The sequence below is a fragment of the Diorhabda carinulata genome, chromosome X (genome assembly GCF_026250575.1).
Source record: "Diorhabda carinulata isolate Delta chromosome X, icDioCari1.1, whole genome shotgun sequence".
NCBI lineage: Eukaryota > Metazoa > Arthropoda > Insecta > Coleoptera > Chrysomelidae > Diorhabda > Diorhabda carinulata.
The window spans coordinates 9,214,658-9,227,134 of NC_079472.1; the positions used below are offsets into that span (position 1 = coordinate 9,214,658).

Below are 12,477 nucleotides of genomic sequence, written 5' to 3' on the forward strand. Positions count from 1 at the left end.
AAATACTTTCATTTTTGGGACATCTGTGGGTAGTTAATAGAAGCTTAACCTAGTTTGTGGGGTGCAAACACCTTTTCCGCGATATCTAGGAAATTATGCGTCTTATAAAAAATTCGTGAAGTTTTGTCCTAACTTTAAAATGATACTAAAGTTATAAGCAATAAAGGGTGAAAATTTTTATAAAAATTTTCTTTTTTGCTCTATAACTTTTTTTATATATATTGAGAAAAAATTACATCAGACCAATTTTGTAGATGATCTTCTGATGACAATTTTTCACTGTAATTTTTTTCAATTTCATTCATTTAAAACGCTGTTACAGCGCTCCAAAGTTGACCGGGTCCTTCCCTAACTCTTTTCCCTGCCACCTATAAGGTAGGATCTGTAGGCGCGTTTTTTGACGTGGTATCCCCAGTAGGCCTACTCCACGGACATCTTGCCTATAAGGTAATCCTCCACATCATAATATTTTCATTCAGTCATTAGCTAGCTACTAGGTATAATCTATTAATATATATTTTTAAAAGTATTTATAAAAATAATAAATTTATAAAATGAGGTTTCTACGCCTATGGTAGATCAAACAAAATTATCGGCAAGGGTTTTTACAATCTGCAATTGATATTGGAAAAACTATAACTCTATCTTTACTCTTGACAATCTTTATATTATAGGTCAAAAAATGGAGATAGAACTAAAAAGCATTAAAAGGACCAAATGTATTTTTTTGTAATGAACTAAAAATGTCCATGTTTTCATCATTCATTTAAATATGTTCGATTAAAATTGAATATTAGGACAATTCCTGTAGATGTATATTTATAAATTTAATTTAATAAAAATTTATAAATTTATTTTTATTAAAATGAATAAATATTACTCCGTCCTTTCGAAACTTTTACGAATACAGAAAAATATACATGAATACTGTATGGTATTTATGACATGTCTAAAAATTTACATTCTGTGACTACCCTCAGCTTAAAATTATATGTTCTATGTTTCAAGGTGCAGGCGCTAGTAGATGAAATTCTTGAAATTCAACCAAAATCAAAGAATCAGTAACAATTATATATAATATTTACTATGTTTTAAGTATGTGCATGTGTTATAAAAATAACAGAAACTTCAATTTTCATATCAATAATCCATTATAAACTACGTAATTTTCTATGGGTTGTTTCCAAAACTACCCATCTCTAGCATCACCTATAAACGAATATTATGTCATGTGAATATTCTTAGAGGTTAGTATGATTTAATGACGTTTATTATTTACTGTTTGTATTAATATTTTGAGATATTATAGTAAAAATGCCGAGTTTAATTGGAAGACGACCAATTTCTGGAAAAGATGATATAAATGAAGCAGTGGATGATGCTGGAAGTCAGGCCAAATCATTTTTTCAAACAGTTTTCGGTGATATTAGTAAAACATCGGCTAGTAAACAGATTATTCTAGGAGCTTCTTCGGGATGGTACATAATTATATAGATCATCAATCTTGTTAACATATTATGTATATGTTACATTTTAGGATAACTGGATTTGTAACTATGAAAGTAGGAAAAACTGCTGCTCTTGCTTTAGGCGGTGGTATAATACTTTTACAAGTTGCTAATGAGAAGGGATACATTAGGATAAATTGGAATAAAATTAATAAGAACCTAGACAAAGTAGTTGATAAAGTGGAGGAACAAATTACTGGTGAAAGTTCATCTTGGACAGATAAGGTATATCTTTTGTATTTTACCTTGTTCTAATTTTACTCTTATGATTTCCTCTGTTCTTGATCCTACAAATATTTCTTCAACCAATTTTTAATTATTTTCTTGTTTACCCAGTTTCAACTGTACTGTACTTGAAAACTACTACTAACATTGTTTGATTGGAAATAGTGGAGGAAGGGGATAAAAATTTCAATTTTATATGCTTAATTATGATTGATGGAGAATTTATCAAAATTATAGTTAACTAAAGTTGTAGATAATTTACGTTAGTTGACTGACACCTAACTTCAGAAATATGAAGAACTATTTTTTATGATTTTTATAAGAAATTATTGATAATATAGTTTTTCATGTAGATTTCCAAAATTCAAAAATTGAACTGAAAAAAAATCTGAAGATTAAGTAGTAGGTACTTTTGATTGTATTATTTTTCTTGAAAAACGCAAATATTTTAAATGAAGCCAAAAGTTGACTTTTCTGAGTTTAATTGGTCTAGTTTTAGTCTAATTTGGTCAACAAAGCCTTCTCTAATTTCAATTTGACTTTTCTGATTTAAATGTTAAAAATTAGCTATTCGAAGTTCAATTTTCACTTTCCTTAGTTACGTAAAGTCATAAATTGTAACATTAGTCTCATGCAAACAACTAAAGATGAAATATTTGTCCTACCGTGCCTTCATGAACCCCGAGAATGTCAATTATTTTTTACTATTTTTTTTTATTGGTTTTATTTCCATTTAAACCATATTTTAGGTAGTTAATTTTGCCAGAAATAACACTCCTTTCTCTTCTGGATTCATTGGTGGCTTTCTAATCGGTTTAGCATCACATTAGAAAAAATAATTACTTGCAACATCTTACAAAGAATTATTGCTATATTATTTGTTTAATAAAAATAAAACATAATATTTGTATAAGTGGTCAAAAAAAATTATTTCAAATAAAATCTTAAACTGACCAACATCTTGAACAAAAACTTTATATTGATCCAGCCTAAATTGCAAAATTTCTTTTCTTGTAATTAAATTATATTCCCAAAAAAGGCATAGATATTTTTTTTCATTCCTATATGAAAATAGAGATGTTCTTCCTGAAGATGGTGAATTTTTACAGGCTGAAAGATTTCTTGATAGGAAACTAGATCAAGCAGAAGATGTTATTAGGAAAGGTAAAAATAAAGCAAACAAATGGTATTCAGGTAGTAATTATCAAGTGAAAGAGATGCACATATTCCTAGTCTCCTTCATAGCTGGAGTTGCTATAGGAATAGGCACTTCTTAAATACACAAATATATGTAGGTATATTATAACAATCATTTCTCGTATTATATTCTAATAAAATAAATGTAATATAATCACGCATTGAATTAGTTTAGATCTGTATTATAATTAATTAACTGTATTATTCTATTGACGCTTGTATGATTAAAAAATAAATGTATTGCTAGACCAACTTTCATTTACTCTTGAATTTTATCATCAAGTACGAGATTATTTAATACAAATGTTTCAAATGAAAGAGGCTTATGCTCTATTCTGTTCTATTCTATTCGTTCTGTTCCCTAAATAAAAAGAAAATACGAAATCATATGGAAACTATCATACAAAATTTGCTTAAAACAAAAGGAAATTCATAAGGATCACTGAAATTTTTTGAGCACAAGGATAACAAAAGCAAGGAAAAACTTACCAGCGAATATAAAGAATAAAATCACCACAAATTGACTAAAATTTACTTTGATTTAAAGTGTACATAGGTAGAGGAATAATTCGAGTACATTCCGAGGTTTCATTGAATTTCTCGAATAAAGGTCATAACAAATAATAAGTTCTTACTAGATTAAGTAATTTATTAAAATTGTCATCAGTTAATACAATAAGAACCTAAATCAGCAACAACCCTGATTGAAATATTGATGATATCTTGGTAAAGTCATCACAGCCATTTAATAATGAAATGAAATATTTAAAAATAACCAATGTCCAATAATCAAATGAACAAAATAGGATCTATGCTCCACCAATAAAGCATTCCTATTCAGTAAGCTAATATAAGCTTTACATATACAGTAATAATTTAATATATACATAAACTTATGTTTAGTCCTTGTAAATCTTGAATAGAGTCTGATTCGTAGCAATCCTGATTCAAGTAGTTTTTGGTCAAATTGTCTTGTTATCTCTTTCAATCTTATCTTCAACTTATGTTAGAGCTAATCGTATTTGATACATACCAACTGTAAGGTTCTCGCATTTCTAATGTGAGGGTAGGAAAAGTTGGAATTGCATCTTGATCTATCATTATGCCATCTTCTAGAACAATTAACCAAAACAAATTCCTTTCCTCCCAGGCTACTTTCGAACACTTCAGGGATAATGTCGAACGCGTTGGGGGGTTTTGGGGTTTCGTACCTTTTAATTAGCTTGGTTCAACCTATAACTGAGTTTCAGAAAAATTGGCCGAAACCCAATTTGGGTTAATAAACGAAGGTTGTAAAAAAATTTCATAGTTGAGTGTATTATTTTAGGAATCATAAAATGTGAATAATTTAAACTTTATTTATAAAAGTCAAAGCTACAAAAAATGTCTTTTTTAAATAAGCAGTAAAAATGTTAAAACTAGTATTTTATCAAGAAAAATATTGGTATAAAAATATCTACCAAACGATATTTTCAATCCACGGTATATATTCTGATACTCTAGTATAAATGGCAGGTGTATTACTAAATCCGCACAATTTTCCAAACGATGTTATTCCTATCAAATAAAAATAGCACATATTTCCAGTTTTGGTAACTACGAGTGGACCGCCGGAATCTCCCTAAAAATACATAACAATTTGATAGCATCCGTAGTAGAAATACTATTTTTTTACAAAAAATAATTTATCAAATCGCTAAGTTCATCAAAAAAAATTTATTAAAGTTTTTTTGTTTCCAAAGCTCTGAATCAATAAAACCTATTTTCTCGATAGAAGATACCGCTTTGGGTAAAAAAACAAGCACACATTCCACTCGAGTAATTCCAGTGGTGTCTGCCGTTTGGAGATACCTGTGGATATTGATCTTTAGATTCTGTAGGTTGTAGTGTTCGGGAAAGACGTGCCTTTGTAGCTGATTCCACAGGCTTGCACATCTCCAAAGAAAGGAGTCCTGATAAATTGACGTTATAGGCATCTGCTCAGGTCAGCGACCTTCCTTCTATGCTCTAAGCTGTTCAAGTTTTTGGTCAACTCTAGATGACCTATAAGTCGAATTGCTCTCTTCTGTATTGTGTGGAGCATCCTCGGAGTATACTTGGAAGCTAAGCTCCGAATGTGCAAGAAATACTCTAAATATGGACGAATTTGGGCCTTGGAGAAGGTTAGAAGCTATTGTGGGGTATATACTCGTAACTAGGACATACTGCTCCCAACAAGCGAATTTGCATTTGAGCAATTTGATGATGATATTCTATGACAGGACCAAATCTTTAGCCGCAGTGCCATAAAAAAGCATAATATATGCATCTTTATAAAAGCAGCAGCCTGGGTTTTTCTCTGTATTAAAATCAATCAAATTGCTTCCACCTCACTCCAGACTGTTTTCAAGGTCGGTATTGATGGTAGAATTGATGTCTACGGATTTGGGTGTTAATCGAGTTTATTGAGGCGGCTGATCTGAACGACGACTTCAGTGTGCTATCGTTGGCGAAGTTATAGATCGGGTTTGCAGTGTTGTCGAGTAGATTGTAGATGTACAGGAGAAAGAGAGTAGGTGACAAGATGCATCTCTGGGGAACACCAACGTTGACCTCAAACCTTTCTAAGGTGTGTCCATCGATAGCGAACTGGATGGATCAGTCTTTGAGGAAGCTACTAATCTAGTGGATGAGTGAAGGCGACAAATTGTGCGTAGATGATTGGCATGCCAAATCCTGTCAAAAACCTTCGATATGTCTAGTGCGATTGCTCGAGAGTCTCCATATTTTTCTCTAGTTTCAGACCATGCATTGGTGACATAAGCTAGTCGCTGATTATGCTAGTAGATTAAGATATCTCTAGATTTGCTGGTTAACCACTTTCTCCATGACTTTGGAAATGGTTGGGACTAAAAAAATCGGGCGCGTGTTGTTGGGAACCGTCTTTTTTTTGTTATGGGTTGAACCCGAGCAAGTTTCCAATCTGTTGCGAAGAGACATTTTTTTATATGAAAGAGAAAAAATTTTGCATAGCGGACTTGTTAGTTCAGCACGCATTTCTTCAAAACGATTGGAGGTATTCCATCGGAGCCAGTGGTTTTATTGATGTGCAAGCATTTGTGAAGTTTTACCACAGCTCAGTGTCGAAATTCTATTTCTGCAATCTATGAACCAACTCCATGCAACGAATGAGTAAAATATTTGCGAAAAATTTTTGTTACTTTTACTTTCAAAATGCGCAAATTAAAAAAAAATGAAACTAATAAGTGAAATTAATATTTCTAACTACTATCCAATTTGCTCGAATCATCAAACATTTGATGGTAAAAGTAAGAATCTAAAAATTATGTCAAAAAATTCAAACATCAAATATTTTCTCAAACTTTTATGAGGGAAATCGAGATATAATCACAAAAAAATTTAAGGCACTAAAATTTTTCCATAATTTTCTTTGGAAAAAAATTTCAATATAAAAATTTAACTTACATAACATGTATCTTTTCCGCCTTTAAGATCTCCAGCGCATACCATCGAAGACGCTATTCCCCTCGGTAGAGATACATCGCTCGGAAAAGTCGTCTTACATCTTTCGTTTGTATAAAAGTTTAACGTGACTTTCATAAGTTTCTCGCTGTTATCGGCGGCGAAATCGGTTCTTCCCCAACCGGTGGCTATAGCCTTACCGTTTTGTATATCGCTGTTTAAATTTAAACACGCCGGTCGAATAAATTGCGTAAATTTTATTTCGTCTCGAGTTTCGAGTAGAGCGATATCGTTATATTTGGAAGGAGGCGAATAATTAGGATGGATTATTATTCTTCTTAAAGGATAATCTTTATATTGAGAACCGTCATTTTCCGATGATAAATCTAGTTCGCCGAGACGAACTACTGTTGGCCTGCCGCTAAAAAAATCGCTCGTTGATCGTAGTGATAGTATCAAAAATCAACTACTCACGCGTCAGTAGTGTAAGTACAGTGAGCGGCAGTTACGATGAATCTATTACTTATTAGAGTTCCCCCACATCTCCAAGGTTCAGATGTTGTGTTAAATCCTATAAGAGCCTAAAATGAAAAAAATCTACCTATATTTATAATTCTTAGAATCCATTAACCATTTCATTGAAATTATACCATGAAAGGGAATTCTCCTGGTTCCGCTGGTTCACCACCTACTATTAAAGGTTTAACGTTATAATCGCATTTGGGATTTTTTATTGTAATAGGAACCGCATCCGAAATTAGCGGTAAAACACCGACGACGGCTGTAACCGGTCTATTATATTCTTCACATTCTAAAACACTTTCATTTGTAAAATGTACGTAAAATAAAAAGACGATACTCTTACTTACTTTCTTGGCTTATTCTCTTTTGGTGTTGTTTATGCAAATTATCGTTTACGATTCTCTTTTCTAAAATTAAAATTACCTAATAAATACCTCAATTATAACTTTTACATTTTATTCATTCGAAGATCGTTACATTTTTCCACAATTCAGTCAAATCAAATTTCCCTCGGAATCAGTTATGAGGTACCTCCAAAACATATGGCTTCAGGTGTAGAAAAACGTTGATCTTGCAATTTTTTTTTTAACTGCGGCAATGAGAAGAAATAATTTTGTGCTAATCAAAGACTCTACGGCGGATGACCCATCAGTTCAATGTTAGGGCTACTCACTTGTTTGAGCTGTTGTGTGATAAATCGCATTGTCATGGTGGAGAATGATTCGTCTTCTGCGATTGGTTTCCCTGATTTTTTCTGGCAAACAAATGGTGGTGTACCATTTAGACTTGACCGTTCTACGTTGCTCCAATGGGACGATGGCGACATGTCCAGTTATTCCGAAAAATCAGCTGATTATTTGCTTCGAAGTGTTTCGTGCGTGAACAACTATTGTTGGATTTGGCTCCTCTTGTCAAACCGATACAGTCCATTGTTGTTTAGTTTCGGGTTCATATGCATAGATCTATGTTTCGTTGCCTGTCACGATCTTATAGACGTCTTTTGAAGCACCGCTATTGAATTTTTTCAGCATTTCTTTGCACCTATCGACACAAGCTTTTTTCTAGCGATTGCCAAATAATGCGGTATCCAACTCGAGCAAATCTTGAATATATGCGAGTGAAATTAATTCTCAAGTATGCCTCAATTTCACGGTATGTCACAGGACGATTCTGAAATATCAGTTTACGAACAGCCGATTTTAGACGACCTTCACATAATTCATTCTGTAGCGGAGTGCAACAACGATTGAGTTCGGAAAATCAGCGGGGTGATGCTTCATCACGAAGAGTCGAAGTGAGTTTATCGGCACATTGCTGTTAGTTTAGTCCACATAGAAAATCATAGCACGAAAATTTTCGAGATTTAATTCCACTTTTGACCATGATGAATGTGATAGTTATCTGTAAACCACTCAAATATCACTCATATGACAACACGTTCTGAGTACGTTCACAATTAAAAATATCAAACTTTATGACGACAATGTAAGATTTGACATATTCACATCACTGTTGCCATATATCAAAATTTAAGTAGCAACCCTGGTATTTCTGGCGTTTAGAAAATTGCCACGTGCTTATACCTCATGTTTGAGAGGTTCAAAGGTTTGTTAGCGTAAAATTCCCTCGCACAATTAATTAGAGATTCCTTTAATTTAAGATTTAATCAATTAAAAAATAGATACCATAATACCTTCGCAACATACAATGGCCGTAATTAAGTCGTCTGCATATCCGCACAACGTTTGTTCAATTCCTAATTTTGCTTCTTCCACTGCAGTTGGACAATCTGTAATTATTTTACAAATAGCCGATTTGCGTGAACCTTTTAATGTACATTTATCGCCACCTAAAAATTATTTCATGAGTTCATTGTAGGCCAGTTATTTCTGAATTCTATATATTTATACTAACACTACAGAACTTATTTTTAATTTATATTTTATTTTCAATTATTAAAACATTGACAACAAATATTACGACAGTGTTGCCAGATTACAAAATTCAATTTTAGTAGATTAAAAGTTGAAAGATCAATAGAAAGTTGGGTGGTCAATATAATGCTGGTTATCAAATAGCGAAAATCTTATCTTTACTAAAAGAGACGTTCCACTACGAACTGATAATTAAACAATTTGTCCAGGTCCGCATTACAATATTCAATTTTCAGAATCAGTGAATCATTTAAATAAAAGTATAGATAAAAAATAACATTTCACAAAAAATGTCTCATGGAATTCCTAGATAAAGCCGGTTACTAAATCGAATAATACTGAGAAAATAATGAACATAAATAGAGTATTATGTATTATACATAATTCGAAATATTTTTTATCAGTAGGTACTTTTAATAGGGTTTCCGGTTCACAGTCTGTAACTAGTTGTGAGTAGTGTATTAAGGGTCAAATTATTCTTAAATAAAAGCTGCACAGAGACAAAAATAAACATCACAAATTATAATTTTCTTAATAAATTGAGTGTAAAACAGTAAAGAAGTTAAAATGTCATACAATTCATAATAAATGCTGGAAATGATCACCTCTACCTTGTTTTTAATTATATAATAGTAAGCTGTTGTCACTTTGACAATTCATTTATCGGGTTTATTAATGTTTATTCAAATTGTAGGAGGCTGATGTTAAACACTGTTGTTGATACTTGATCGAAGTTTACATGTAAGTTTGTAGGATGTTATCTTTGCCATATCTGTGTATTGTAACATGTATACAAACGCTGAAAAGGCCGACATGCATTATGTTTATGATATGGCAAATGGTAGTTCTCGACAAGCTAGACGTTTGTATGCTGAAAAATATTCGCAAAGAATGACGTCTCATCATTTCGTATTGGCACTTATTCATAACCACTTTTCCGATCTGGATTGTTAAAAAGAAATTCAAACGACAGTGGTCGCTTCCGTATAGTTATAAATGTAAAGTAGAACAAGCGATTTTTTATGAAATTGATGTACACCCGGAAACAATCACTAGAAAAATTGCACACTCTTTTACCTAGAGATTTTCCTCAAAGAGTTAGATTTTGTTAATGGTTAACACACGAAATGCGACAAAAACTCAATCTCAAATAATGTAATGTTTACGGACGAGGTACATTTTCTAAGAATATCGTAAATTTCCACAATAATCATATATGGGCAGACGAGAATCACCATGAGATTATAGAGTACCATTTTCAAAATGTTTTTTCAGTAAACGTTGGGATCGGTATTGTAGGGGTTAGTTTAATTGGTCCAAATTTTCTGTCTCGGACATTAAATGGAATTTCTTACATCAGTTTTCTCGAAAATGATCCCCTGAATTACTTGAAGACATCGCACTCAATATCAGGCAAAGTATGTGGTTCATGCACGATGGTGCTTCACTACACATTTAGATGCAACATATCCCAACAGTTGGATTGGTTGAGAAGGGCGCCAGCATTTGTTTATGAGGTTACCTTGAATCATTAGTCTACACGACACCCATAGTTAATATCAACAATTTGAAGAATCGTATTCATACAGCGGGTAACACCATAAAAAATATACCTCAAATCTTGGAACGTAGGCTATGTTCACGTATTTTGACTAGAGATGGTTATACCCAGCATTTATATTTCACATCTTTACTGTCCACTCATATTATTTAAACAAATATGAAATATGGTGTTTATTTTTATTCTCTGTGCAGCTATTGGTTTTGGGAAAAGAATCTAAGAATAAAAAATATTTTTTAATAAAACAAGGATTTTAAGTTATAATTTTATTTCATGAAACATCATCTTGAAAGAAAGTTTTGACATGAACTGAAGAATAGGTTGGTAATTTCACCCCGTATAATGTAACAGGAGTATTGAAATAATACCGTGGCTAATCCTTTGCGAGTGCAGGAAAATTAAAGAAATTAAAAATTCAATTTTTGTCACCACCTTTTAAGGGTGATATCTCGGAAAGGAGTGAGCTGAGAAAATTGTATTATAAGAAAGGCTCATCTTAATTTCATATAGAAATCACTTCCTAAATTTTGTCGCATGGATTTAGAAGCACTCTGTATATCCGATCTTCGAAGAAGCATTCAAAGTTTGCAGATACATAAGTACAACTACGTTAATAATGATTTTCTTAAGAAAAAAGTCCAAACAGTTAATTATTGAACAATTTTGCTATTGAGACAAATGTAGATTCAAACTACATACAACAATTTTGATAACTCCTTTGAAAATATTAGGTACCTAAGTTCAAAGATAATTTCACATAATGAATTTTCTTAACCACGAAAAAAATGAGGTCATTTTTATCTACAATTTCCATAAACGATAATAAACGTGTAAATATAAAAAAATATATAATTGATAATTCAAAAGGCGATTGATCAAATATTCGAAGGTCTATTCAAATGCAATTAAGTCGTATCCTAGTTTTTTAGTTTTCCATATTTAAACATATTAATACGGTAGGTATAAACTAAACTGTATTTGATTTACTTTATTTCACTTCATTTGTGTGGAATTGAACTGCAAAATAAATTTAATAAAAATTACGATGTATTTATAGAGGAATTACCTTGGGCAATCACTTTCAAACACGAACACAATAAAACTAGAAAGGTTAATAATTGTTTCTTCATTGTATTGTTTGTTTACAAAAACCAATTTAGAATTATCACTTGTCACAGAGATTTACCAGACGGATTTCACAAGTTTTATAAGAAATTAATATCGTACAACAACAACCCATAGGCGTCACATCTCTTTTTTTAGTTTTTTTTTTGTAGAAATAAGTGCATAAATTAAACCGTCAGGTCACTCATCGGGAGAAATATATTTTACAAAATATATTATACAGTAGTACTATTTCACTGATGCTGATTGTGGTAATGATTTTTAAATATAATAATTAAACAGAATCTTTGACGTTATACAGGTTATCAAGGTTGAATTAATCTAGTGCAAGACTCATTAATTATTCATTATTTTTTCGATAATAAACAATATAAGTTCAAGGATGTTTTAATCAATTTATAAAAACAAATTTTGTTTCATTTTCAATTTGTATGAAAATGTTATGGATATGCAAACTCAAAATAAAAGCGTAGAATATCTTCGATAAAATCCTACCATGGAGTGTTTAGCGGAAAAAACTCAACTCCGCTTTTAAATAGTTTAACTAAATTAAAAATTGCGATTACGTCCACTGGTGTCCATTTCAGAAAGCTTAAAATAACTTCCAACATTTTCTCTTGGTAACTTCAGCTATAAAGTTTTTTATGACAAGTTTTCACTTCGATAACTTCTCCTGATAGCCTCGGTCTTGTCTTTTTCAATGCACCATCCTGTACAATAAACATATTGGAACATGTTCTACGAAGATAACTGAGAAGTAAACCGGATTGATGATGACACATTATGTTTAAATATGATTGCAAAAATTACACACATTGATAATCTAGTTCAGAGTGTAACATTTAAATTATAATAACCATATATTAAGTTATAACAATGTGTCCTTTTTTCATGCTCCATTAACGTATCGTCTCGTTAGTTATTCAACTCATGTCCAAAAACG

General features: G+C 31.7%; 2 protein-coding genes across 3 annotated transcripts; one reads left to right on the forward strand and one right to left on the reverse strand.

The window, feature by feature from the left end:
* The first annotated feature begins 993 nt into the window (after positions 1-993).
* On the forward strand, positions 994-3,182 carry LOC130901009 (FUN14 domain-containing protein 2-like). Of its 2 annotated transcripts, none has more exons than XM_057812052.1 (4): positions 994-1,247; positions 1,310-1,478; positions 1,538-1,733; positions 2,483-3,182. In XM_057812052.1, the coding sequence occupies exons 2-4, from the start codon at positions 1,315-1,317 to the stop codon at positions 2,561-2,563; spliced, it is 441 nt and encodes a 146-aa protein (XP_057668035.1). In that variant the 5' UTR covers positions 994-1,247; positions 1,310-1,314; the 3' UTR covers positions 2,564-3,182. The 2 variants fall into 2 exon arrangements, with proteins under 2 accessions (XP_057668035.1, XP_057668034.1); XM_057812051.1 differs by having other exon boundaries at positions 2,843-3,182.
* A 379-nt stretch (positions 3,183-3,561) lies between these two features.
* LOC130901700 (venom protease-like) lies at positions 3,562-11,839 on the reverse strand. Its single transcript, XM_057813238.1, has 7 exons — positions 11,476-11,839; positions 8,608-8,763; positions 7,262-7,321; positions 7,043-7,203; positions 6,867-6,973; positions 6,396-6,813; positions 3,562-4,551 (listed from the first exon to the last, which is right to left on the reverse strand). The coding sequence occupies exons 1-7, from the start codon at positions 11,537-11,539 to the stop codon at positions 4,387-4,389; spliced, it is 1,131 nt and encodes a 376-aa protein (XP_057669221.1). The 5' UTR covers positions 11,540-11,839; the 3' UTR covers positions 3,562-4,386.
* Positions 11,840-12,477: the final 638 nt, after the last annotated feature.

What these genes read in the sequence shown, in the direction of transcription:
- LOC130901009 (XM_057812051.1), top strand. Translation starts at nt 1,315, where the DNA reads ATGCCGAGTTTAATTGGAAGACGACCAATTTCTGGAAAAGATGATATA. An exon ending in CTAGGAGCTTCTTCGGGATG is followed by an intron (nt 1,479 to 1,537) that starts GTACATAATTAT and finishes GTTACATTTTAG; the next exon opens with GATAACTGGATTTGTAACTA. An exon ending in GTTCATCTTGGACAGATAAG is followed by an intron (nt 1,734 to 2,842) that starts GTATATCTTTTG and finishes GAATTTTTACAG; the next exon opens with GCTGAAAGATTTCTTGATAG.
- LOC130901700 (XM_057813238.1), bottom strand. Translation starts at nt 11,539, where the DNA reads ATGAAGAAACAATTATTAACCTTTCTAGTTTTATTGTGTTCGTGTTTG. An exon ending in TTTGAAAGTGATTGCCCAAG is followed by an intron (nt 8,764 to 11,475) that starts GTAATTCCTCTA and finishes AATAATTTTTAG; the next exon opens with GTGGCGATAAATGTACATTA. An exon ending in TGTACTTACACTACTGACGC is followed by an intron (nt 6,814 to 6,866) that starts GTGAGTAGTTGA and finishes CGATTTTTTTAG; the next exon opens with CGGCAGGCCAACAGTAGTTC.